This window comes from Neomonachus schauinslandi, chromosome 6 (assembly GCF_002201575.2).
Source record: "Neomonachus schauinslandi chromosome 6, ASM220157v2, whole genome shotgun sequence".
Taxonomy (NCBI): domain Eukaryota; kingdom Metazoa; phylum Chordata; class Mammalia; order Carnivora; family Phocidae; genus Neomonachus; species Neomonachus schauinslandi.
Window position 1 is genome coordinate 1072046 of NC_058408.1, and position 24768 is coordinate 1096813.

Here is a 24768-nt window from a genome sequence, read left to right on the forward strand (position 1 = left end):
CCCTGGGGGGCCTTTGTTCCCAGAGTCATGAGGTCTGAGGGGGTGGGGACGCTGTTGATCCCAGGCACTGGAGGCGGCTCCCGCAGTCCACATGCAGCCCCGGACGCGGACGCGGCCCCTAGCCCAGTCCCTGCCCTTCTCCTTCCGAAGGGCCCTGCGAGCCCCTGGGCCCTGGGTGCCTGTCATGAAGATGGGCACAGGATGGGAGGGCCTGCAGCAGACTCTGAAGGAAGTGGCCTACATCGTGCTGTGCTGCTGGTGCATCAAGGAGCTGCTCGATTAATGGCCGGGAAGGGCACCGCGCCTGCCCGGCTCGGCTCAGGTGGGCTGGCGGGGGGCGGGGGGGGGCAACAGGAAGCGTGGCCGCGCCTTGGGCTAGAGCCCGCCTCTCAGCCTCCCATTCTCTGCTCTAGCGCCCAGCCCAGCCCCCATCAAGACTCCTGGGGCCCGCGGTGCTCCGCCAAGGATGGGCCACAGACGCCGTGGGAAGTGCGGCTCCTGCTGCCGGTGTGTGCCATCTGCCAGGCCTGCCTCTCTGGGCGTCCGTTCCCAGCCCCCACCCCTGGCCCCACCCCCACCCCCCGGGCCCCAGGAAACTGCAGGAGCTAACATTCCTCCAAGCCTGGCACAGTGAGCGCACCAGCCCAGATGGTCGATTTCTCCATACTCTGGTAGTGCCGGGAACGGGCTGCGCCCTAACATCTCTGCCTGAGAATCACTGAATAGATACACGTGTATACATACGTATATGCAGATACAAAATAAATAGACCTCGAGGCCTAAAGTTCTAAATGTCTGAAAGGAAATCGGAAAAACTCAATACTGGAAGGGTCTTGGAGCCAGGGTACAGACCAGGGAGGGAAGAAGGTTGTCCTGGACAGAACAGACTGAAACCCAGGTCTTCTGACTCACTGAGGCCTGGGCGGGGAGGGTGGAGGGTGGAAAGGCCAGGTTCCTCCCAGCTGGTGGATAGGGAGGGGTCCAGCTTGGGTGGGGTCTTCTTCTGGGAGGCCCTGTGCCTTAGGCCGGGAACCCAAATAGAAGAGCTGGTCTGGCCAGCTCCCCGCCTCTGAGGCTCTTGGGAAGAGCACTGGGCCGATGCTAGTCCGCAGCTCAAAGACGACGTTGGGCCCTGCCCCTCCAGCTCACACAGGAGGCTGCAAGAGCAAGGCCTCAGGCTTACCACAGGGCAGGGGCGCCAACAGCCAGAAGGAGCCGAGCTCACTCTGCTTCCCCTTGGTGGCCACGGACACCTGCTTTCCCTGACGCCCACCCCTCCACCCAGGGGTAGGTAAATGCACCATGTACAGCACCTTGCTCACGCTGAGTGGCACGCCCACTCACAGCCCCCCACAACCTCGGAGCCAGCATGCCCTGGCCCCTCCCTCCTCTCCTGGGACTCTCTCCTCGCTCCCAGGGACCAGCTTTTTCCCCACCTTTTTCTGAGTTAAGTCCTTTTTCTGTGGGCATGTTGTGTCTCTCTTTGTAAAGGTAACAAAGACCTAGAGTAGGGATTTGTGCTTGTGAGAAGTGACTCCCCCCGCCCCCATCCGCCCCCAGTTGTCTTGCGGGCAGTTCGTCAGCTTCGCCAGTTCCTGGAAGAGCATTCCAGAGATAGTCTGTGCACATTCTGCATCTTCGAGTGTCCATTCATTCAGCAAATGTCATTGAGCACCCGCTGTACACGGGCCCCAGTGCTTGAATACAGCCGGGATCACAAAAGGCCCCTGTCTCGTGGGCAGACACAGGAAATAAAACATAAGCAAAAAAATACGTGTGGAGATGTTATTAGGTGATAGGTGCTATGGAAAAGAGGAAAGGTTGAGGTGGGGTGGGTGTGGGGCAGGTCCTGGAGGGCCTCACAAGCCAAGCTTCCTGTGGGCTGAAATGAGAAGGCTAACGCCCAGTGTTCCCACTGGCTGCTGTGTGGAGAACAGACTTTGGGGAGCAAGGCTGGAACAGGGGAGCCCGACCCGGAGGCCGGAGGCACAGTCTGGGCCCGACACTGGCTGAGAGTAGTGCAGAGAAGTGGCTGCCCCAGGGCGCCTGGGAGGCTCAGCTGTGGGGCATCTGCCCTCAGCTCAGGGCGTGGTCCCAGGGTCCTGGGATCAAGCCCCACGTCGGGCCCCCTGCTCTGCTGGGAGTTGCTTCTCCCTCTCCCACTCCCCCTGCTTGTGTTCCTTCTCTCGCTGCGTCTCTCTCTGTCAAATAAATAAATAAAATCTTAAAAAAAAAAAAAAAAAGTGGCTGCCCTGAATGCATGTGCATTCTTTTTTTTTTAAGATTTTCTTAATTTTTTTTTTTAAGAGTTTATGTATTTGACACAGAGAGAGACACAGCAAGAGAGGGAACACAGCAGCAGGAGCAGGAGAGGGAGAAGCAGGCTCCTGGCTGAGCAGGAAGCCCGATGCGGGGCTCGATCCCAGGACCCTGGGACCATGACGTGAGCTGAAGGCAGATGCTTAACAACTGAGCCACCCAGGTGCCCCCTTAATTTCTTTTTTAAAGATTTTATTTATTTATTTGTCAGAGAGCACAAGCAGGGGGGAGCAGCAAACTCCCCGCAGAGCAGGGAGACCGATCAGGGGCTCGATCCCAGGACCCTAGGATCATGACATAGGCCCAAGGCAGACACCTAACCGACTGAGCCCCCAGGCGTCCCAAGATTTTCTTTATTTTTAAGTAATCTCTACACCCAACGTGGGGCGCAAACTCACAACCCCAAGATCAAGAATCACAAGCTCTGGGCACCTGGGTGGCTCAGTCAGTTAAGCGTCCGACTCAATCTCTGCTCAGGTCTTCATCTCAGAGTCCAGAGTTCAAACCCTGTGTTGGGCTGCATGCTGGGCATGGAGCCTACTTAAAAAAAAAGTCACACGCTCTACAGACTGAGCCAGCCAGATGCCCCGAGCCCATATGTATTCTTTGAGTTGACAACATGCTCTCCACATGGCTCTGCATCTTGCTTTTCTCCCTCAGCACGCCCTATACAGGATTCCGTATTAGTACACGTGGGGCCTGTCCCCTCTTTCTTTTTTTTTTTAAAGATTTTATTTATTTATTTGACAGAGAGTGAGAGAGCACAAGCAGGGGGAGCAGGAGGAGAGGGAGAAGCAGGCTCCCCACCAAGCAGGGAGCCCGATGTGAGGCTCGATCCCAGGACCCTGGGATCATGACCTGAGCCGAAGGCAGACGCTTAACCATCTGAGCCACCCAGGCGCCCATGTCCCCTCTTTCTTGCAGTACTGCAGCTCAAGATTTTTTTTTTTTAAGATTTTATTTATTTATTTGACAGAGAGAGACAGTGAGAGCAGGAACACAAGCAGGGGGAGTGGGAGAGGGAGAAGCAGACTTCCCGCCGAGCAGGGAGCCCGATGCGGGGCTCGATCCCAGGACCCCGGGATCATGACCTGAGCCAAAGGCAGACGCTTGATGACTGAGCCACCCAGGTGCCCCCCAAGATTATTTTTTTAAGATTTATTTATTTGAGAGAAAGTGCAAGCAGGAGCGGGGCGGGGGAGGGTGCAGAGGGAGAGAATCCCAAGTTGACTCCGGGCTTAATCTCACACCCCTGAGATCACCACCTGAGCCCAAACCAAGAGTCTGACACTTAACCAGCTGCACCACCCAGGTGCGCCTCAAGATTATTTTTTATCCCAGCAGCGTGGCAACCCTCCTAGGCGCCCACATAATCAGGTCACTGCTCTTGCCTGGCCCCTTCAGAGCCCCACCTCACCCCAGGGCACAGTGGTGGGAAGGGGGAAGATCCTGAATCCATCTGGAGAGAGGTTAGCAGTGGATGTGGACATGGAAGTCACCTTCCCGCATGAGTGTGGGGCTCCCGCCTCCCCCCCAAAACCTGCACCTGCTTGGTCAGCCCCACCCTGCCTCAAGCTCTGGCCTTCAACCTCCTTTTCCTTTCTTGGGCCCCACTCCCACCCAGCTGGGACAGTGCCTGGAGGTGGATTCTGGAGTCAGAGTTCTGAGCATGAGGGCCTTTGCCAGGGGAGGGGGTGTCTGGCAAAGACCCCCACGGAAGTGGTGGATGGAGGAAGGCAGGGCCCAGGAAGTGGAAAGAGGGAACAGAGAAGCGACCTGTGGTGGCCAGAGGACACTGTCAGCTGTCCAGAGAGCCTTGAAGGTGGAGAGGCTGAGGAGAGAGATGGGGAGAACCAGGAAAAGCTTGCGCACCCTCTGAGAGCCCTTCTCACACTACAAAGTGCTTGGAGATTGACACGAGTCCACCTCAGAAGTAGGCAGGGCAAGGGCAATCCTCCCACGCAAAGTTGAAGGAAATGGGCCCAGAGAGGTGAGAAGTGTCCCGTGCGAGGTCATGCCCACGGCACACTGCAGTGGGGTAGTCAGCCGGTGAACCCAGATTTTCCCATCTCAGATTCAGGGCTTCTCTGGACCAGCCAGCCCTCCTCTTCTGAAATGGTGCCTGGGAGGGGGGGCCAGGCAGGCTGAGCTGTGGAGAGGGCGACTGCCCCAAAGCTGCACCCACCTCTACCATTCCCACACCCACCTCAACTCAGCGGCTCTTATTCCGGCTTTCCCCAGCTCCTTTGGGGGGCCCAGCTATGTCTTTTTCACCTAAACCACCACAGGTCAGGAGATGGTTCCCTGGTCTACACGTACTCCCCACTCCTCTCCAAGGGAAAAAGAGATGCAGCAGCTTCCCAGCAAGGTTCTCTTCCCCGGTAGAGTAAGCTCAGGTTTGGAGTGTTCAAGCTACTTGCATATGGTAGCAGAAGAGGGGAGCAGAGTGCCAAGATCGGAGGGATGAGGAAGACCTTATTTTTTTTTTTTTTTTAAAGATTTTATTTATTTATTTGAGACAGAGAGAATGAGAGAGAGAGAGCACATGAGAGGGGTGAGGGTCAGAGGGAGAAGCAGGCTCCTGCTGAGCAGGGAGCCTGATGCGGGACTCGATCCCAGGACTCCAGGATCATGACCTGAGCTGAAGGCAGTCGCTTAACCAACTGAGCCACCCAGGCGCCCGAGGAAGACCTTATTTACCCCTGGGCGCCCAGGGGCCCTCCAGTGGCCACAAGGGGTAGGGGAATGGGCGGAGTAAAACGGGGAAGGAGCCTCCGCGAAGCTGGAAGGGACCCCCAAATGCGACAGCACTGGGAGGAGCGGCCTGAGACCCAGGATTCCTCGCTGATTACATGGCTATAAGACCCTCAATGGTGTGCGAAAGGCAGGTGGAGGACAGGGGTCCTGGCGAAGTGGTCTGGGAGCCTCGCGCCCGAAACTGGATATTTTAGTAATGATCTCAGTTGGGTCCTGTGTTTTCCCAGCAACACTCAGAAGCGGGCGGGAAGAGGGCTGTGGCTGTGGTTCCGACCGCGCCGGAGGGCAGACCCCCAAGGCCACAAGCTCTGCCCTGCGTTCCCATTTGCATCTCGTTTGCATAGCATTTACCCTTCGAAAGGTAGAAGTCCCCAACCCCTTTCTCGGTTACTCCCAGCTGAGACTTTCTACTCCTGTCTCTGCCAGCCTCGGAGACGGGCCCGTTCTTCCGGGCACTCTCGGGCCCCTCTGGCCGCCGCCCCCCCCCGTACCTCGCGTCCTTCACCTGCCCGGGCTTCGCAGCAGCCCCCCGAACCCCGGGCACCGTCCGAGGAGCCGAGACACCTGCGCCGCCTGCTGGCTGGCGGGAGGGAGTGAGGCTGAGGGCACAGGGGTTCTGTTTCGCCTTCTCGGGGACGTGGAGTTTTGGAAAATGTTCCCCGAGCTTCCTGAGGCTAAATTTATCTTCCCCGGCCCTGGGGGGCGCAGAGATCCCGGAGACGATTAGCGCTGAGGCGCAGCGGGCTCCCGCCCAGAGGCCCGGAATAGGCGCCGAGTTATAAATAGTGCGCCCGCAGGTGTGGGGGGAGCCGGCGGGAGGGGCAACCCTGGCAGCCACGGCCCCTTCAGGTGGGTTGGGCGGTCGCGGTGGGGGAGCCGGGGGGCGGCGGGCGCGGGGGGGGGGCTGCGGTCTGAGCGCCCCCAGCGGTTTCCTGGGCGGCGGGTTTTTCGAGGGAAGCGGAGGCAGCCCGGGTACGGGGGGAGCGGGGAAGAGGTGGGCGCCCACGGCGGCAGACGCTCCACTTCCAGCTCTGCAACCCCCCCAACCTTCCAAAACAGGCCCCCAGACCCACTCACTCAGGACCCCGCCCAGAGAGAGCCTTGCCTTTCTTCCGCCAGAAGCCCTCTCCCTCCACGCTCTGCGAGCATCTAAGTCTTCTGCAGCTGCCCCTGAGCGCACGTGGCCCAGCCAGTCCCGGCGCGGGGCTGTCACTCCGAGTCGCCGTCCCCAGCCCCAGGTACACGGTCCTCCCTAGGAGGGATTAACTCCCAGCGCGGGCTTTCATCCTTCTCCTTGGTCAGACACACCTCGCTCTCAGGGTATTTACCCACCTCCTGCTACTTTCCCCTCAAAAGTAAGGTCTAGCCGGTGGCCTGAGATATATGTCTGAACGGGAGGATCTGGGATGCCCCGCTCCCCCCAGGAGGCCCCTGCAGGCCCCACACCTGCCCTCCAGACCCCAGTGCCAGTCCGGGCCAGGTGGCAGCGAGCCCCCTGGGCCCAGCCGGGCTTCCGTGGGAGGGGGCACAGCCCCCAGTCAGCGTTTCCTGGCTGCCGCAGTCTCAGTGGTTTGGCCCGGTAAGGGCCAGGAGTTGGAGGGGAGGCGGGAATATCAAGTCGGGGTTCCCCCTCTGACTTCTGAGCCAGGAAGGAAGCTGTATGGACCAGAAGAAGAGAAACCTGGGTGGTGGTGGTCGGGAGTCACTGAGGAACAAACTGGAGGTTCCAGAACTGTCCAAACGGTGGAGAATGGCATTTCCGTTGCCTACAGATTCAGACTGGGTCTAGCAAGTCCGGAGGCGACCCTCGGAGAGGGGGGCCGGAGCGGGCCCAAGGCACTGGGCGCCTTTCATTTCTCTGTACCTAGGGGCTGGTGCCCAGGCGCCCGCCCTTGGACTGCCTCTGGAGGCCCAGGCTCTGCCCTCCCTGAGCCACTTTCCCGCCCTCCTTTTCCTGGGCCATGCCCCCTCCTCCACGAAGCAGCCCCCTCTCCGTTTCACGTGTGCATCTGGCACTGCCGTCTAGCCCCTGGCACGACTCTTCCCCAGGCTAGCGCGACCCCGACGGCTGTAGAAGGAAGGGGAAAACCCTGGCCTGGACCCCACCGACTCCGGGCCCTCACCGACCAGACTCTGTCCGGCGGGGCGGAGAAGAAAACCCGGAGCAGTGACCGGCCTCGGGGCCCAAGGGGGACAGGGACGATAGGAAAACCCGGAGCGGATTCAGCGAGCGGGAGCGTCCCAGGCCTGCTGCCACCCCCTCCTTCCTACAGCCCCCCTAATTCTCCAGTGAGATAATGTCTGAGGTGGGGGTCTGTTTGGCTTGGCCTGGGCCCTCAGGGGCGCCTCACACTTTCCGCCCCTGGCTGGGGCGCAGGGCAGCGGCCCCGAGGCTGAGTCACGGCCGGAGAGGGAGGGAGGGAGGGACCGGGACTCCGCCCCTCCCCCTGCGCGGGGATCCCGGGTCAGCCCGGGTGAGGGCCAGGGCCCCCCTGGCGCCGCCCATTGTGGTCCAACAGGTTGAGCTGGTGTCCCGCGGAGCCACCTGCTGGAAAGGGAGGGAGGCCCCCTGCGGAGGCGGCTGAGGAGGAGAAAGCGAGTCGGACCCGGTTCGGCCCGGCCGGCCGCGGGGAACGGAACCTGGCCCGCGGTAGCCGGATTTTATTCCGTTTTACACTAGTGGGAGGGGCTCTCCGGGGTACGTAGCGCTGCAGGCCCGGTTGGAGGCGTCCCCCACAGGCTACCTTCCTCACTTGTGGGGGCACTGAAGTACGTATCCTGCCTCACCCCAAACCCACACACACATCTGGAAACACCCAGGCTCCCCTGGCCACCTGGGTCTCCGGACAGATCCCTGCCCAGAGGTTCCCACCTTCGCAGAGACTCAGTTTCTCCACTTAGGGAACAGGCGGGATGGAGGCGGGGAGCAGGAGCGAGAGCGCACCTCCCCCTCCCCCTTCGCGGACCCGGCCCCTCCCCTCCGACAATGCCAAGGCCGCAGCGGGCACCGGCTGGAGCGCAGAGGCTGCTTGCCCAGGGCGCCGTTCCCTCCCCGCGGGGCGCCGTCTCGCGTGGGGAGGTACGCAGGGTGCCCGCAGCCTCCACTCCCCCGCTCCCTCAGAGTCGGGGTGGGGCGTAGGAGCTGGAGCTGATGGCCTGGTGGCTCCCCCTCCCCCTACCTCCCGGGGCACTGACCTGATTATAGCCCCTCACGGGACCCCCCCCTTCAATCCCTTAAGTCCCCGCCTCACCCCCACCTAACCTATCTTTAACCTCTCATACCCTTCCCTCCCGAGGGGGTGACCGTACAAAAGCCCCTCATGGAGACTGAGAGCCCTTGATGGGGGCGCCGGGTTCCCGGGCCACTGCGGACACTGCCCCCTCCCCCTTTCCCTCCTCCAGGTTTCAGGCCAGCCCCTCGGCTCCGCCCCCTCCCTGGCGGAACGCGGGGCAGGACCCACTTGAGATGGGCGGGTGCGCAGGCCAATGGGCGGGCAGGGCGGTGGAGCGCAGGGGGCGGGGCGGAGCCGCAGCGAAGGGCTGGATGGGGTCGGGGGCGGAGCTCGAGTTAAGGTGGACTGGGAGAGATAGGGGCTAGAGGAGAAAAAGGGAGAGGGAGGGGGAGAGGGACCGCGGCAGGTGGAGGGAGAAGGAGACCGAAGGAAAGAAGGAGGGAAAAAGAGGAGGGTGGGAAAGGCTCGGAGAGCAAAGTAAAAGCTTGGAGGAAGGGAGTGAAAAGGGAGGGAGGGACCCATCTGCGCCCTGCAGGGACTGGCTGGACCGAGGGGTTGAAGTTTATATCCTTATTGGGCGGAGGGAGGGGGACCTGGGGGGGCGGGTGAAAAACCAGGAAGTGACAGAGGGCGTGGCTGAGGAGGCGGGCCCTGAGGGGGGGGCGGGTGGGAGCCAGGTGAATGTACGGTTCTCGGCGGCCGAGGGGGGGGCGGGCGGCAGGAGGAGGCCGAGGGCTGCGGAGGAGGAGCCCCCCAGCAGAGAGCGGCGAGCGACTGACCGCGGCCTTCTGACCAGGACCGGAGCAGGGCCCCAAGCCCCCGGGCCCGGCGGGGGACGCGCTTCTCTGCACACCCTGTGCTTCAGCAGTTCCGGCCAGCGGACCCAAAGGCGGAGAGGTGAGTGTACCCTACTTTTGTCTCCGGCTCGGGGTCCCCCAGACGCGAGACTACTGCAGTGTCCTTCGTCTGTCCTGTAAGTGGGACCCCCCCACGCACACACACACGCCTGCAGACCAGACTCCCACCACTCCCCTTCCCTGTGCCTTCCCGGCACCCCGGGTCTTTGGAATTGATTTTAACTGCGAGGAAAGGTGGGCGGAGGGTCCCCAGAAACTTTCTCTGCACTTCTGGGATCAGACAGACCGGCGGCTCCGGGATGGAGAGAGGGTGAGGCGGCGCCGAGCGCTCCCCCAGTCTCCTCCGTGACTTGCGGGGAGACCCCCGACCCGCCCGAGCTGAGGGAATGGAAACGCTGACGGACTCTAACTAGGACAAGGCGGCTCCCCCCCCCGCGCCCCCTGGCGCGGTGGGCTGGACCCGGGCCAGTGGCACTGGGGGCGGGGGCGGTGCGCAGGAGGAGCCGCGGCTGGGGGGAAAGTTACCGGCTGGACTATTCGGTTTCCTGCGCCTCCGGAGCCGCGCTCCCTCTCCAGTAGTGGGGCTCGGCGACAACCCCCGAGCGACACAGATCGACCCCTCAGTCCCAGTCCCTTCCTTCAGGCGCCCGTCCCGCCGCCACCCTTCCCAGGCCGGCTCGTGCCCCCAGAACCCGAGAGCGAGGGCGGGTGACCGGGAGGAGTTCTACCCCCACCCGTCCCCCCGCCGGCGCCCGCGCACCTGCCCCTCCACAGAGTGGGGGTCGCTACTGTGTAGTCGTGGAAGCTACTGGGAGCGCCGCTGGCAGAGGGCTGCCATTCAAAAGGGTGGGGGGCGCTGCTCTCCATTCCCAGCTTTCGCTCTCTCCTCCCACCCCACCCCAAGTAAGAGAGCGACGTGTCCCGGCCAGAGCGGGGGGGGGGGGGGACGGGAGTGGGGGGGGCGGCGTGGGCAGCGGGTTGTGCCCGGACACGTGCCTGCCCAGGCGCCCCGGCCCTGCTGGTGTTTGGAGAGAGGGCGGGTCCCCTGCCCCCCGCCCCGCACAACCCCCACGTATCAAAGGGCGGCTGAGACGTGGTGAGACCTCGGGGCGCCCTGGGGGGGGCGGGGAGCCTGGGTCCGGAGCAGGGGAGGGGCAGAGGCGCGGGTGCTAGCTGACCCACAGGAAACGAGCGCTGCTGACCTAGTTTGGGACACCGGAAGTGGGTGCTGAGGAGAGGGGGAGACCAGCAGGCTGTCCTGGCTTCCGGGCCAGGTGGAGGGCGTTCTTGAAGTGACCCCCGCCTGAACGCCTTGCAGACCCCTAGCTGCAGCTGAGAGTGGGAGTGAGTCAGCGCAGCGATTCCCCCTTCCCCCAGCTTAGTCCTGGAGGAGGGAGGCAGTTCATCGGGGGCTGGGGGAGCCAGACTGAGAGGGGAGGGGTTAAGCCAGGATGGGGACTGTCTGTTCCCCAGGGTATATGTGTGTGGGGGGTGAGGCCTGGAGGATTATGGGGTTGCCTTCTGCCCCCCACCACGCACACCAACTGGTTTGGTCACCCCTGTACCTGCCTGGCACTGCTGGCCGAGCTGGCAGGGAGTGGGCATCAGGTTGGGAGGGGAGAGTGGGCACAAGGAGTGTTGTGCAGGGCTGGAGAGGGGCATATTTGTGACAGAGTTACTGCTCCTCAGCAGTGGTGACTGGGGAGAAGGACAGGGGGCTCCCCCTGGAGCAGCTGATGAAACAAGGAGAAATCTCTGTCAGTGCCTCTGGTCTGTGGCCCCTGGGCCCCCGGGCCCCCAGCTCCCCAGCGAGCCTCCGTTACATGCTTGCTGCAGGCACGATGCAGCCTGCTGGAACCCCCAGACACTGTCCCCTCCCTTGGGTACCACACCCCCCAGCCTTAGCACAGGGGTCAGATAGGGGTCACTGTCACCCAAAAGGGGCTCTGGGGAAGGAAGAAGGCAGTGCCCACCGGGTTCAGATGTCAGGGACAGAGGCCTGCTCTACTAGGGCACTCTCATCACTACGCAGCTCTGGCTGATATGGACCCCAGTGTCTGGGAGACAGGTGTTGACCTCTTCCCCCTTCCCCGTGGTGCCCCCTGGCACCCAGGGCCCCCAGCTCCTCCTTGGCCTAGTGCCCGCCCCGGGAGGGCGCGGCGGGCAGCGGGGGCTGGGCTAACAATGCACCATCGGGCCCTTTGTGTGCTTGCACTTGGCACCCTGGGGAAGGGTGGGGGAGGGGGCCCAGCGGGCATGGGGGGCGGAGCGCCTCTGGGGTGGGGACAGTGAAGGCTGGGGGAGAGAAGCAGAGAATGAAAGCAGGTGGGGAGGAAAGGGAAGTAGGTCAGATAGGGTGCTGGCCCCCCATTCCAAGCCAAGGCTGAGAGAACCAGCCCCTGATCCTCTGGCCTCCCAGATGGCACCACGCTGCCTGAGGCACTGCCTAGGACCGGTCATTTGGGGTCAGAAGTCACTGCCCAGGGGACTGCTCACATGGAGGAAGCCTGGCCTGGTACTGCCCCCTTCTTGGTGGCTGAGAGACCCAGTTCTGGTCCAAGGCCAAGGCCCTAAGATGGGTAGTAAATGGGCTCCAGGCAGGGCACTGCCCTCTGATAGGAGCCTCTGGACCTGCTTCGGGGCTTCCTGCCCCCGGCCTGCTTGGTTCCATGACCTTCTGAGAGTTAAGACTGCCCTACCACCAGGACTTGGGGCCTATGGCTGTTTTGGCCTAGGGCTGAAGAGGAGAGTGGGGATAGGAAGGTGGGGACAGGAGACGGATAGGACCCTGGCATGGGGTGTGCCCGCTCTAGCCTGTTCCCCCCTCCTTCTGCTGAGTAAACTCGTGAGTAAACTTGACGTTTTGCCCGGACAGTTTGAAGTTGCCTTGCTGCCCCCCCACCCCCAGTCCTGCCAACACACAAGCGGCCAAACGCCAAGGCGGGCCTGGGGGACTGGGGGGAAGGGGTTAGAGCTACTGTTGTCCACTTTCAAGGGCTTTGAGGGGCAAGGAAGCCCCCCCCCCGCCCCAGCAACACTCCGGTCTTGGCAAGAGTCTTAGCTGGGGCCTGTAAAAATCTGTCTCAGAGCCTTGGGGAGCCCAGGGAGAGTGGCCTCGAAACAGAGCCTCTGCCCACTTCTGACCTCCACTCCCACTAAGGAAAAGCACCCAGCTGCCATCTGGCCCCCTGAGTTGCCACCTCTAATGTTCACAGGCTGCCTGGCCCAGAGGGAAAGCAACCTTTAGCAAATTCCACAGGGAGACCAAAGAGGGCTACCCTCTTCACTGCACCCTTTAGTTGAGGCAGCCTTGGCAACATAGCCCTCTCTTCACTGAACCCCCCCCCCCCCCCGCTGCCATGGAAGGTAGCATCCTCATTTGCCAGCACAATTCCTTGAACTCACACCTGGGCCTAACCCCATGCATACCTCCCTCCACCACACTCCCCATCAGGCCTGGCCCTGACCTCCCCCGGCCTCTTCCTCTGCCCGCTAGCATCCCAGAACCAAGTCAGCCTTCAGAGTTCTCCAGCCAGCAGATACCTGTGCTGGATCCAGGACTGGAGGGTGCCCCAGGCAAAAGAGGGCTTATGGCAGGCAAATGGAGCCAGTGGCCCCAACAACACACCAATTTGCTACCAGTTGGCATCCCTAATTCCTCTTATGCCTTCCCAGTCCCTGCCAGGCTTCGGTGTGAGGCTCCACCAGGCCTTTGCTTTCGACCTCATGTCTCTGGCTTCAGTTTCCTTCCTGTTTCCCCCCCCCCCCCCCCAACTCCTCCCCACCCATATGCCCCTTTCAACAGACATCCTCTCCTCCTTCCTTCCTCCTTTCCTCCCCTTTGCCTGGGAGAAGGGGTCCTCTTCCCCTCCACCATGGACCTCCTAGCTTTTTACCTCTTCTAGAAAGGAGACTTGGGACCAAACCTTCTGCTCTGCCCTCCCCACCCCATCAGCAAGGCTCTGGGGAAGAGAACACAGGACTTCTCTTGAGAACTACAACTCCCAAGGTACATGCAGAGCAGTTGTGGTGCATACTGGGAGTTGTAGTCCTTGTGCTCTCAATTTGGTGAAGTCTGGAAGTGTTGCTAGATGGGAGTAAAAGCCAGGATTGGGATGAATTGGAACGTGGGTACCCTCTGCATCCCCCCCACCACCCTCGCCGTGTTCTCACCACCCTGTGCCCACGTGATACCATGTACCCATGATTAACCTCCCTCTCCTCTGCTGGGACATGCTACCATGCTTACCTTAGAGCCCCACCCAAGAGATGCCCCCACCCTGCCCTGCTGCCCCTGGCAGGGATAAAATGGAGGGGCCCCATGAACCCCTTCCCTGCCCCCTGCCCTCCAGGTTGGTTCCCTTTATGGGGATCAAAGGGCAGAGAGCAGCCCCACCCCACTCCCTTGCAGGCTGCGGGCACCAGGACTCTCAGGAATTGCGGGGACTTTGGTGCCCAAGCAAATGCTTAGGCAGAGGGAATGCTGGGAGGTTGGCACCCACCTTGGGGAACGGAGCTTTCAGTAAGTGCTCACTGGGCTGTCCGGGTAGGCCCTGACTTGTGCGCTGCCTCTTGAGGAGACGGCTCGAGAACGGGGTCTTGGGCCTTGTCTGTAGGACCGAGGGGAGTGAACCGGCCTGACTGGCACCAAAAGGCACAGGGGTGACCCTCCCCCACCCCGGGCCCACAGCTGGCATGGGGCGCTGGGAGCAGGGGGGTAGGAGGGAGAGGAGGGCAGGACTGCCAGCATCCTGGTGGGTAGGTGCCAACCGGGCCGGGAGCTGGTGAGGGGCAGCAGGCCAGCGGCGTGGAGCCAGCAGCTGTTGGGGGGAAAGGGGAGGGGATGTTTTAGGGGGCATTTCAGTGGTCCTCCCCAACCCAGGAGGACTTGGATTGGCCGAGTGTCTAGGGAGCATTAGGGCACCCCTTGTTCCAGGAATAAGGGACCCTCGGAGTTGTTTAAGTGCAACTGTGTGGCCCACCCATCTCTGGGCTCAGAGCCCTCCTGAGTTGCCCCTCGGGCCCAGGCGGGTCCCACCCAACCGGCCAGGGTGGCGGTGGCTTGCGCAAGGGGTGGGGCTAGGCGCTTCCCAGCAGATGCCCCCTCCTGGCTCCTTCCTCTTTCGGTGCCCACAGCTACCCCCATCTGTCCAGCCCCCTCAGGCCAGCTCCATCCCCCTGATCCCCCTGGCCATTGGGGGCTGGCACAAGGGCTGCCCCCTGGCCTGGTTGGCAGGGGCTGGCGCCTGGGCAAGGAACTGTGGTATGTGAGTGGGTTTGGGGTGAGGCATGGGGAGGGCGGGGTGCTGCCTTGCCCAGCCCCTGAGGGCCCCAGCCCGGTACAGGGTGGGGAGAATTCGGTCAGCTCCCAGGGGTGCGAGGGGCCCACTGGGGTCTGGAGGGCCTCCCTGTGGCCCCCTATGGTGCCACATGCCCTGAGGGGCTGGGACCTGGGCACCTGTCAGCCCTGGGCACTGTCTGTCCAGGGTTTCCCCTCCTCCCTCTTCTGGCCACTGCCGCCTCCTGTCCCCTCCCCTCCCTTCTTCCTTCTCCTGGTCCCACCTCCAGCAGCCTCTCCCGAGGCTCCTCCTCACCTCTGTCCTCCTGGACTGTCCCAGCTCCTACCTTGCCTACACTCACCTTTTTCCCCTTTCAGGACTGAGTAAGGACGAGCGGGGGTGGGTACAGCTGGGGCTTCGGGCACCACAGGCAGAGACTTTAGGCCCTCTCCCACGCTGCCAGCCCTCTGGTAACCCCTCCCTCCAAGCTGGGGGGAGGGGGGACAGCACCCAGAGGGTTAAGGCTGCAGGGGGGAGGGGCTGGGCCAGGTCGTGGGCGGCCCCTTTGAAGGAGGGAGCTGGAGCGGGGAACAGCCACCCCACCTCCCCCCCCCCCAGCCCAGCCCCCCCCCACCCCTTCCAACCTGCTCCCCCCAGGGGCCAAGAGGAGTTGCCGGCAAGGCCCCTCAGCGTTCAGGTGAGTAGGCTCTGCTCTGGCTTGGGAGATTAGGCCCCAGGGGAGGCTTGGAGGCCTAGAATTGGCCAAGGGTCAGAGAGGGACTGAAAAACAGGCTAGGAAGAGGGTGTCCAAACTTCCCCGGGAAGGTTGAGGGAGCTGAGGGTCCGAGGAGCTGGAGTGCCGGGAAGCTTCAGCACTCAGGGGCCCCAGGAGGACAGGGGCGCAGAAGGGGCCTATAGGAGCCGAAGGATTGCTGGGCCAGGACAGGAGGTTAGACAGGCTGGCAGGGAGCCGGGCTCCGGGGATCGGGCTGGGGTGTCCTCTGGGGCTGGGGGGCTCAGGTTTCTGCCCGCGGCTTGGCGGGTGTGGGGTTACCAGCCGGCTCGGTTACCCAGCCCGAGACGCTAGGCTGGGGGGAGGGGGTGGGCACAGGGCAGACCCTGGCACCTTGTGCCGTCTCCTCAGGCCCTAAGGGGAGCTGGCATTGCCCAGGCAGATCCCGCTGGGAACCCTGATGGCCGGGGTCTGTCCAGGTGCACAGTTGCCTGGCCCAGGGTGGGTACCCTCTGGGGAAAGCCCAGCAGCTCCAGGGCTGGAAATTCTGACGGGCAGAGAGGCCTAGGTTGTCCTCCCCTCCCCACCCCACATCCGCTGTCTCCGCACCAGCCCCCGCCCCACCACCACCCATCCTCCCCAACTGGCCCCCAGATTTCGATCCTGTGCTTCTTCCAGAAGGGTGGCATGGGTGCCCTGAATGTGGCCATCCCATGGCAAGACCAGGCCTTGGAAGGCAGGCCTGGCTCCTCGATTTGATTCCTCGGGCCCCTCTCTCTACCCGCCAGCCAGGGGAGAAGAGAATGGATGCTGGGAGCAGGGTGGAATGGAGGAAGCGGGAGAGCCTGGAGTGGAGACCTGAGGGAAAAGAAAGGAGAGGGCGAGGCGGCACCTGGGGGCCAAGGGCCACGGATGCCTAGGGCGGACGAGGCAGGAGGCTGGCCAAGGCTGAAGGAAGAAAAGCAGAAGATGCTTTTTTGCGGAGAGGGCACAGGGTGGGCCGAGCAAGGGGACGGGAAGAGGAGGCCAAGGATGGGGGCCAGGAGTGGAGAGTGGCTGCCGGGCAGGGGTCCCCAAAGGTGAAGGAGGAAGGCTGGGGAAGGGAGTTGCCCCCCTTACCTCCTCTGCCATCTTCCCTCACACCCCCCAGTGCAGCCTGCGGTGGGGGGGGAGAGTGCCGGGGCTAGGGCGGGTGTCAGGGACAGAGAATGTGGAGCGGCACTAAGATCTCCCTCATTTCGGGGAGCACCAGGAATTGGGGATTTTGAGGGAGGAGAGGCTTAACCCCCACAGCACCGGGAAGCAGCCAACTCCCCTGGCCTCCTTCCCCCTTCGTGGCTTGCGGTCTCCCTTCCCCGCCTGGCCCCCAGGAAGTGTGAGTGCTGGGGGTGGTGAGGTTAGGAGGGGGGGAAGCGGCATGTGGGGGATGGGCAGGGCACGCACTCGCTCGGAGGGGCTGGGGTGCGGACCCAGGGGCCCAGAACATGCCAGGGCATCCCTTGGCTGGGGGCCTAGCCTTCTAAGCTGATACCATCCTCCAGGGGACTTCCTCAGCCCCGCATCCTGCCTTCCCAACTGGGCAGCCCAGCTGACTCCAGTGCCTGGGCTCCAGAGGCCCTGGGAAGGGTAGGAGAAATTGGGGAGCTAAGATTCCTGGGTCCCTGAGGACTTTGGACCCACTGTCCAACTTCCCCACCCCCCTGGTCCAGCCACAGGCCAAAGCCCTGGCTGCGTGCAAACTTAGTTCCAAAAAAACAGGAAGAGAACCTGAGGCTGGAGTTGGGGTGGGGGTGGGGGGCAGAAAGGAGAAAGAAGTAAGGGAGGGTGGCCAGCCAAAGTGGGGGGTGGGCACTGGTAAGTGCCCCAGGCCTCCATCGCCATGGAGGAGGATGTCATAGGGACATCCGAGCGGCTGCACCTGGAGAAGCCTTTGGTGTGTGTGGGGGGGTGTCTCTGTGACTGTGTCAGCCCCATATCTATTTTCTCGGCCGCTAATCCCGGTTCCGCCCGCTGCCCCCCACGCTAAGCCTCACTCCCCTAATCCCCAGGGTGTGGGGAAGGGGGGCCAGCTTCACTCATCTGCCCCTTGGGGGCCCCTATCCCTGCTGTATCCCTGTGTCATGGCCCTGGCACCCCCAGCCCTGCTCGGGACACTGCCTGCGGTCAGCACCTGGAAAGACTGCAGGCTCCTTTTCCCTTCCAAGTCAGGGCCAGTGTTCTCCACCTTTTGGTTCTTGGTGGTGGACACACCCCGGCAGGTGCCCTAGGGCACTGAGGGGTTAGGGGATAGGGGCTCCTACCTTTGCCCCCCTCCTACCTTTCTCGCCCCAGAGTCTTCCCCCCACCAAAGATGGGGCAGGCTTGACTCAGGGCCCAGTTTCAAGAGAGCTGCCCACCTGCTTGGCCGGTCTAGCAGGCCTGACAGTGAGGGGAGCCTGGGGGGGTGGCGGGAAAGGGGGAGCGATGGGGCGGGGCCCCCAGTTCTTCCCCCTACCAGGCAAACAGACCAAACAGACCTTGCCTGGTTCCCTGGCACAGCTGCCCCCCCAACCACCACACACACCCATGCCCACAAGGCCTTAGCAAGAGGGGGCATGCCAGGCTGGGTGGGGATGGGCCGCCCTCATGGGGCGTCAGGGGGCTGGGCTCTTCGGGATGCAGATGTGGGAAGGGTGCCCAAGGTGGGGTGCGCATCCTGGCACTGGCGCCCCACCCCCCTGGATGATGGGGCTAGGAGTGCCCCCTTAGCCTGGTTGGCACCAGCATCGTTCCATGTGGCACCTAAGTTGGCATGGGCGCCAGAGCCCTGGGTAAGGGCTGGGGGAGTTTTCCAGAAGCTAGAGAACCTTAAGAACACCTCCCCTTCCTACGTGTGCCCTCTGCCTCTCCCCTCCTTCGTTGCTACCTCGTGGCCATGGGCATTGGAGTTGGGCCTAAGGGGTTAAACACCCACCCTTGCCCAAGCGCCCTGTGTGAGTTGCGTGGTGAACCAGCCTGAGCCTGTGACCTGACAGCAGGGTCAGCCAATCAGCACCCTGCCACGCCAAGTTGCCGCGGAGACCGGCCCTGGGTGGGAGAAAGAAGGCGGGCTTAGCAGCAGGAATGGGTGGGGTGGGGAGGAAAGGAGGGAGAGGGATGGGGCAAGCCACGTGCCTGCGGGTGCCCAGCTCCAGGCCAATGGACAGCGAGGACAGCCCCACCCATCCCCCTCAGGAGGGACAGGATCTGCCTGGGCCCAGGAGGGTGCCCACTGCTGCTGCTGCCCACCCGCTTTTTGTTTGTTCCTAAGTCCTGGGGCCATTTGCCACTTGCTCTGTTTGTCAAGTGCCGGCCGGAGAACCAAAGGGAACTGGGATTGCTCCCAGGCGGGGAAGCGATATGGGGACTCCAGGTGGGAGCAGGGGGCCTGCTGAGGGCATCTGGGTGTCTGTCCAGGAAAGGGGAGACACGTGGGTGCTGCTTCCCGAGGGCGCCCATTGCAGGAGTCCCGGCGTCACGGTGAAGGTGACAGGCTGGGAGGCAGGCAGAGACAATGCGGTTCTTGTGCTCTAAAGGGGAAATCTGTGGCCCTTGACTCCCCCAGCTCCCTGAAAAAACCTTTTCCCTCAACGTCTGCGGTCTGAGCGGCTGTTGGGAGTAGTGAAGAAGACCCTGACCGGGGTCAGCGGGACCCGCCCTAAGAACCATGTAGGTCAGCCTTTAATATTACAGAGGAGGAAACCGGCCTCCTGGGGAAAGGAAGTGACTGATCCAAGGTCATGTAGCTAGTAGTAACCTGACTCTTTGGGGTGATTTGAGGGAGGGAGACCCAAGCAGTTTCCCAGCAGAGGCCATTTGTGTAGTGGAATCTGCCCCTGGGCGAGGCCTTGTTTCTCCCTCCCAAGGCCAGAATGTTTATTGGGCCCCCACACGTGGTCTCATGTACCCGCCACTGCAAGCCTACAAGCCTACAGGTCCAGTGGAATGATCCCGTACCATAGACTAGGAAGGAGGCTCAGAGACCAGCTCATGTGTTTCAAGTCACCGAGCTAGTCAGCCACAGAGGGAGGGTTCAGACTCAAGCCCGGCTGACTCCAGAGCATGCTCTTTCCAGGCCCCAACTCTGTCTCCACTCGCTTCAGACCCACACCCAATGTCAGGGCTGGAGGGCTGAGCTCTTGGGACCTCTACTCCCACCCACTCCCCGTACAGCTGAGGAAAAGGATGCACAGACAGAAGGGACTGGCCCAAGGTCATCCAGCAGCAGACCCAGGACTCAAGCAGCCCTCCCCACTTCCAGGCCAGGCCCACCTACTGCCCTCCTGCCCCTCCACCAGCCTTGGGGGGGCTGCAGCTTCTGCCTTGGAGGGGAGAGCACAGCGGGTACAAGACAACCTGCTGGAGAGGGGCCCTCTCCCGACTGGCCACGAATAGGGAGGGAGAGGTGCTGGTGGTAGCTGCAGTGGGGAGGGGTGGGATTGCAACTTGGCCTCTATTGGCAGTGGGGGGAGGGGGCGGGGACGGGACGATGCTTATCTGTGTGGGGCAGGAAGCACCCGAGCCAGCCCACGACACCCCAGCAAAGGGTGGCTGCTCCTTGGCCCCCTGGGGGAGGGGAGGATGTGGGGGGAGGGATGCTGGGAGCTGTGTTTCCCTTTTGGCCTGGGGGGGGTGGAATCTAAAAGGGGAGATGAACTTTTAGTAGGTGGGGGAGGGGAGGAGCAGGAGGGTGAAGGTGAAGGTGCTGCGAAGCTGCCTGGTGAGTTTGCATAGCCTTTTACAGAGCACCAAGCCCTTTGTGGGGGTAACTTGGGTTAAAGTACCTGGCCAGGCCCAGAGCATGCCTTGGTCCAGTGTAATCCCAACCCTGTCCTTGGCCTCTCTAGCTGTGGGGAGGCTCCGTCAGAGGCTGTCACCCCAGTTCTCAGATGATTGAGCCCTGAGTCCTTCATGAAGCCTGGGCCAGGACCCCAGTATCCCTCCCAAGGCATGGGGAGTGGGGCGGGCAAAGTGAGCGGGCCTCCAGCAAAGGCTCAGCAAGTCGGTGCTCCAGAGGCAGGCGGGACTGTGCAGAGCAGGTGGGAACGTGACCGTGGGCCCACGGCCTGGGTTTGAACGCCATTCTGCACCTCACTTGCAAAGTCGCTGCCCCTGTCTGCGCCCTGGCTTCCCTGTCTGAGACGGCTGCTAATCAGTCCTTCAGAAGGTTCTGGAAGATCACCTGGGTGTAAAGCACTTAGGAGAGTCTCCTGGGTCAGGAAGTGTGGGCCGATGCCGGCGCCCCGCACAGAGCTGAGCGCCCTTCACCTGTCCCTCTTCTCCACCCTGCAGGAGAAGATGGGGAGCCCTGAGGACGACCTCATCGGGATCCCATTCCCAGACCACAGCAGTGAGCTCCTGAGCTGCCTCAATGAGCAGCGGCAGCTGGGCCACCTCTGCGACCTCACCATCCGGACGCAGGGCCTCGAATACCGCACCCATCGCGCGGTGCTGGCCGCCTGCAGCCACTACTTCAAGAAGCTCTTCACCGAGGGGGGCGGCGGGGCGGTGGTGGGGGCGGGGGGCGGCGGGGCGGCCGCGGGGGGCGCCGGCGTGTGCGAGCTGGACTTCGTGGGGCCCGAGGCGCTGGGCGCCCTGCTGGAGTTCGCCTACACGGCCACGCTGACCACCAGCAGCGCCAACATGCCCGCGGTGCTGCAGGCCGCGCGGCTGCTGGAGATCCCGTGCGTCATCGCCGCCTGCATGGAGATCCTGCAGGGCAGCGGTCTGGAGGCTCCCAGCCCCGACGAGGACGACTGTGAGCGAGCCCGCCAGTACCTGGAGGCCTTCGCCACGGCCACGGCCTCGGCCTCCGGAGTTCCCAACGGAGAAGACAGCCCGCCCCAGGGGCCCCTCCCGCCCCCGCCCCCGCCCCCGCCGCCCCCTCGGCCGGTCGCCCGCCGCAGCCGCAAGCCCCGGAAAGCTTTCCTGCAGACCAAGGGGGCCCGGGCGAACCACTTAGTGCCCGAGGCGCCCACGGTGCCTGCCCATCCCTTGACCTACGAGGAGGAGGACGTGGCGGCCAGAGTGGGCAGCGGAGCGGGCAGCGGGCTGGGGGACAGCTACAGCCCTCCAGCGGGGACTGCTTCACCTCCCGAGGGGCCCCTGACTTACGAGCCCTACGAGGGTGAGGAAGAAGAAGAGGAGCTGGTGTACCCTTCTGCCTACGGGATGGCGCAGGGAGGTGGGCCCCCACTATCCCCAGAGGAGCTGGGCTCAGACGAGGACGCCATTGATCCCGACCTGATGGCCTACCTGAGTTCGCTGCACCAGGATGCTCTGGCACCAGGCCTGGACGGCCAGGACAAGCTGGTGCGCAAGCGCCGCTCCCAGATGCCCCAGGAGTGCCCGGTCTGCCACAAGATCATCCACGGGGCAGGCAAACTGCCACGCCACATGAGGACCCACACGGGTGAGAAGCCCTTCGCCTGTGAAGTCTGCGGAGTCCGCTTCACCCGGTGAGTGGGGGGGGGGCGGGGGGGGAAGGGACCCAGTGGGGGCCAGGTCGGTGGGGAGGGAGGCAGGTGGTCCTGGAAGAACTGAGGGTGTGGAGGTTCCCAGAGACACCAAAATTGGGAGGCCCGGGAGAAAGAAAGGCGAGGGAGGTGGGTTTGGCGCAGCAAAGCTTTGGGGTTGGAGGCTGGGCCCACCTAAGCGGGGGAAGTCCGCGAGGGCCGGGAGCCTGGCGGGGGCGGGGGCGGGGTGGCGGTCCCGGTGGGAGTGGGGCGGTCCCGGGCCTGACGGGCTCCTGTGCCCCACCCCCTGCGCTGCCAGGAACGACAAGCTGAAGATCCACATGCGGAAGCACACAGGAGAGCGACCCTACTCGTGCCCGCACTGCCCGGCCCGCTTCCTGCACAGCTATGACCTCAAGAACCACATGCACCTGCACACGGGCGACCGGCCCTACGAGTGCCACCTGTGCCACAAGGCTTTCGCCAAGGAGGACCACCTGCAGCGCCACCTCAAGGGCCAGAACTGCCTGGAGGTGCGCACCCGGCGGCGCCGCAAGGACGATGCACCACCCCACTACCCGCCGCCCTCTGCCGCCACCCCGTCCCCTGCTGGCCTCGACCTCTCCAACGGCCACTTGGACACCTTCCGCCTCTCTCTGGCTCGATTCTGGGAGCAGTCAGCCCCTACTGGGCCCCCGGCGTCCACCCTGGGGCCCCCTGATGACGACGACGAGGAGGGAGCGCCCAGGACGCCTCAGGCTGAGGGTGCCATGGAGTCCTCTTAAAGAGGCCGAGGGGCCGGGCTGGAGCGGCGCGAGGCCGGGCGCCCACGCCAAGCGGTGGGAGTCCGCGGGACAGGCAGAGCTGGGGTCAGGGCGCTGGGCCTCCCTGGCTTCAGCAGTCCGCCCCCTCCCCCCAGAGCCCTCATTCCAGTTCCAAGCTGAGAAGGTTTGGGGTTCGAGGCTCCCCAGATTGGGGTGATCTCCCAAGGAGTGATACATGATAGTATGTCTCTATTTACAGCTCTGTTTGTTGTAAAGGTGGGGTCCCTGTCCCCGGCTGCTCCTGGGGAGTAGAAGCAATAATGTATTTCTGATTTGTGGGGTCCCTCTTCGGCTATGCGGGTTTCTAGGGGTTGAGGGGCTTGGGACCAAAGCCTCGCCCCGCCCCCATGCCCCCAGGGGTTTGGCTGTGTCCGGGGGTGAAGGACAGCCCCTCCCTTCCCTTCTGAGACCCCTCCTTCCTGCTTTCTGTTCCCTTTTCCTGGCAGTGAATTATGCAAAGGGGGGCGGCAAAGGAAGGGTAGGTGGGAGAGAGCGAGGTAGAAGCTGGAAAGCCTGGGGGACTGGGCCTGCTGGAAGGAGCCATCCTCGCGCCCCCCCCACCCCCACCCCCACCCAGGAAAAGGGACCCCCCCCCCCCCCCCCCAGGCTCCGAGCGCTGAGTCACGGGGTCCTGGAGGAGAAGGGGGCGGGGTGGCCGGAGTGGCTCGCCCGCCCCTGGGGGCAGCGGGAGGGGCCCGCTCCGCTCGGCTCTCCGCCCCGGCCCTGCCCTCCCCTCCCGCGTCCCCGGGCAGGGAATGTCTTGTTCCCGCCGCTCCCTCCCCGGGGCCAGAGGGCAGGGCGGGCCGGGTGGCTCCTACCCTCCTCTCCTCCTCCCGCCCAGGTGCGAGCCGGAGCCGCCGCCGGGCCGCCCCTGACTCGGGCCGCCCCTGACTCACGCCGCCCCCGGGCTGGCGCGGCGCGGCCTGGGGGACGGGGTGAGGGGCTGCGGGCCCGCGGAGCGCGCGGGCGGGCGCCCCCTGGCGGCCGCTCCAGCGAGCCGCGGGCGCCGGGGCAGCGAGCGCTCCACCGGGAAAGCGCGGAAGGGGCGGGGAGATGGGGGGGGGGGGTCCCTTGCCGGCCGGGCCGTCCGTTGGGTCGCGGAGAGTAATCCCCTCGCTCTTCCTTTAGGATTGAGTCCACCCCGGTTCTGTACATAGCCTCTTCTGTTGGTCTTGTTGAAATCTAGTTTCAGATTTTTAACTACCCAATTCTGCTGGGGGTGGGGGTATCTGCCCCCCTCCCTCGCTGGGTGCTGGCCCCCCCGTTGCGGCCTGGGCTCTGCCTTGCACTATTTCCCCTCCCTGGCCTGGCGGCCCCTCCCCCTCCTTAAAAGGGGCAGGTTAAGGGGCCCGGTGCTCTCCCTTCCTCCCGTGCGCCCTCATGCCCATTTGCACAGCTGCCCAGGTACCCCCAATAGTGAGGGGGGTGTCACAGGGAGGGGGTAGCGGGACCAGTCCCTGTATCTATTTAAAAAGTAATGATGTAATATATTGGGGTTGGGGGACGTCGGGTTGCCCTGGGCCTCATCTTAGCATTTCAGGTGATGGGGGAGCTCAGGGCTGGGGAGACCTGGGGCCTAGCCCCGGAGAGTGAGGACAATGTGACCTCCCCCCTCCCCCCTTGCGGCTTCTCCACTCAGTGCCTTAGGGGGGGAGGCAATGCCCCCCTCTCCTCTTCCCCTCCTCTTCCCCTGCCCCCACCTTGGGTGTAAGCGACAGGAAGAAATAATAATTTAAGATTCACACTTGTGTCTGCCTTTGGTTCCTTTATTTTGGGGGTAGGTGGGAGGGATCAGGAGAGGGAGAGAAGAGACAGAGGCTGGGTTTCTGAAGCTGAAAGGGGACTGCTTTGGGGGCAGAGGATTCTTGAGGCCAAGGTGTGGTGGGGATCAAAGACTGGGCCTCAGGTAGGGGCTGCTACCTGTGTGTCCTCTGCCGAGGCCCCTTCTCCTCATCCAGGTCACTAGTGAGGAGAGCAAGGGAGTGGCACGGTCCGCGGGGCTGTTTGCACAGCTGCATTCCTGCCCTGTCCAGATTTACCAACCTCCTCTGCTCCCACGGCCCCACGGCATGCCAGCTCAGTGGCTGGAGAGCCCCCAGTTTTAGGCTCATGCTGAGGGACCAGTGGGCGGTCACTTGCCCAAGGTCACATGGCTGGTAAGGGCAGAACCATGGTATACCTACCAGCTCGGGGTCAAGCCTCCCCCAACCCCACGACACTGCTTTAATTTCAGTGAGCCCTCAGGAACCTCTGAAAATAAAGCTTCACTTCCCCTCCGACTCCTCAGCTCATC

The 24768-nt window shown here is 63.3% G+C and overlaps 3 protein-coding genes across 4 annotated transcripts in view; 2 read left to right on the forward strand and 1 right to left on the reverse strand.

The window, feature by feature from the left end:
* The first annotated feature begins 91 nt into the window (after positions 1 to 91).
* LOC110573569 (lens epithelial protein) lies at positions 92 to 283 on the forward strand. Its single transcript, XM_021682160.1, has one exon. The coding sequence runs from the start codon at positions 92 to 94 to the stop codon at positions 281 to 283; it is 192 nt and encodes a 63-aa protein (XP_021537835.1).
* Positions 284 to 8992: 8709 nt separating this feature from the next.
* Positions 8993 to 23044, forward strand: ZBTB7B (zinc finger and BTB domain containing 7B). Of its 2 annotated transcripts, none has more exons than XM_021682000.2 (3): positions 8993 to 9206; positions 20489 to 21654; positions 21971 to 23044. In XM_021682000.2, exons 2-3 carry the CDS (start codon positions 20495 to 20497, stop codon positions 22434 to 22436), a joined length of 1626 nt encoding a protein of 541 aa, XP_021537675.2. In that variant the 5' UTR covers positions 8993 to 9206; positions 20489 to 20494; the 3' UTR covers positions 22437 to 23044. The 2 variants fall into 2 exon arrangements, with proteins under 2 accessions (XP_021537675.2, XP_044771788.1); XM_044915853.1 differs by lacking the exon at positions 8993 to 9206 and adding an exon at positions 14727 to 15142.
* A 1197-nt stretch (positions 23045 to 24241) lies between these two features.
* Positions 24242 to 24768, reverse strand: part of DCST2 (DC-STAMP domain containing 2) — a 10056-nt gene continuing 9529 nt past the window's right edge. The window contains 1 exon segment of the mRNA XM_021681999.1: positions 24242 to 24437. Coding sequence (XP_021537674.1) covers positions 24242 to 24437 — 196 coding nt within the window.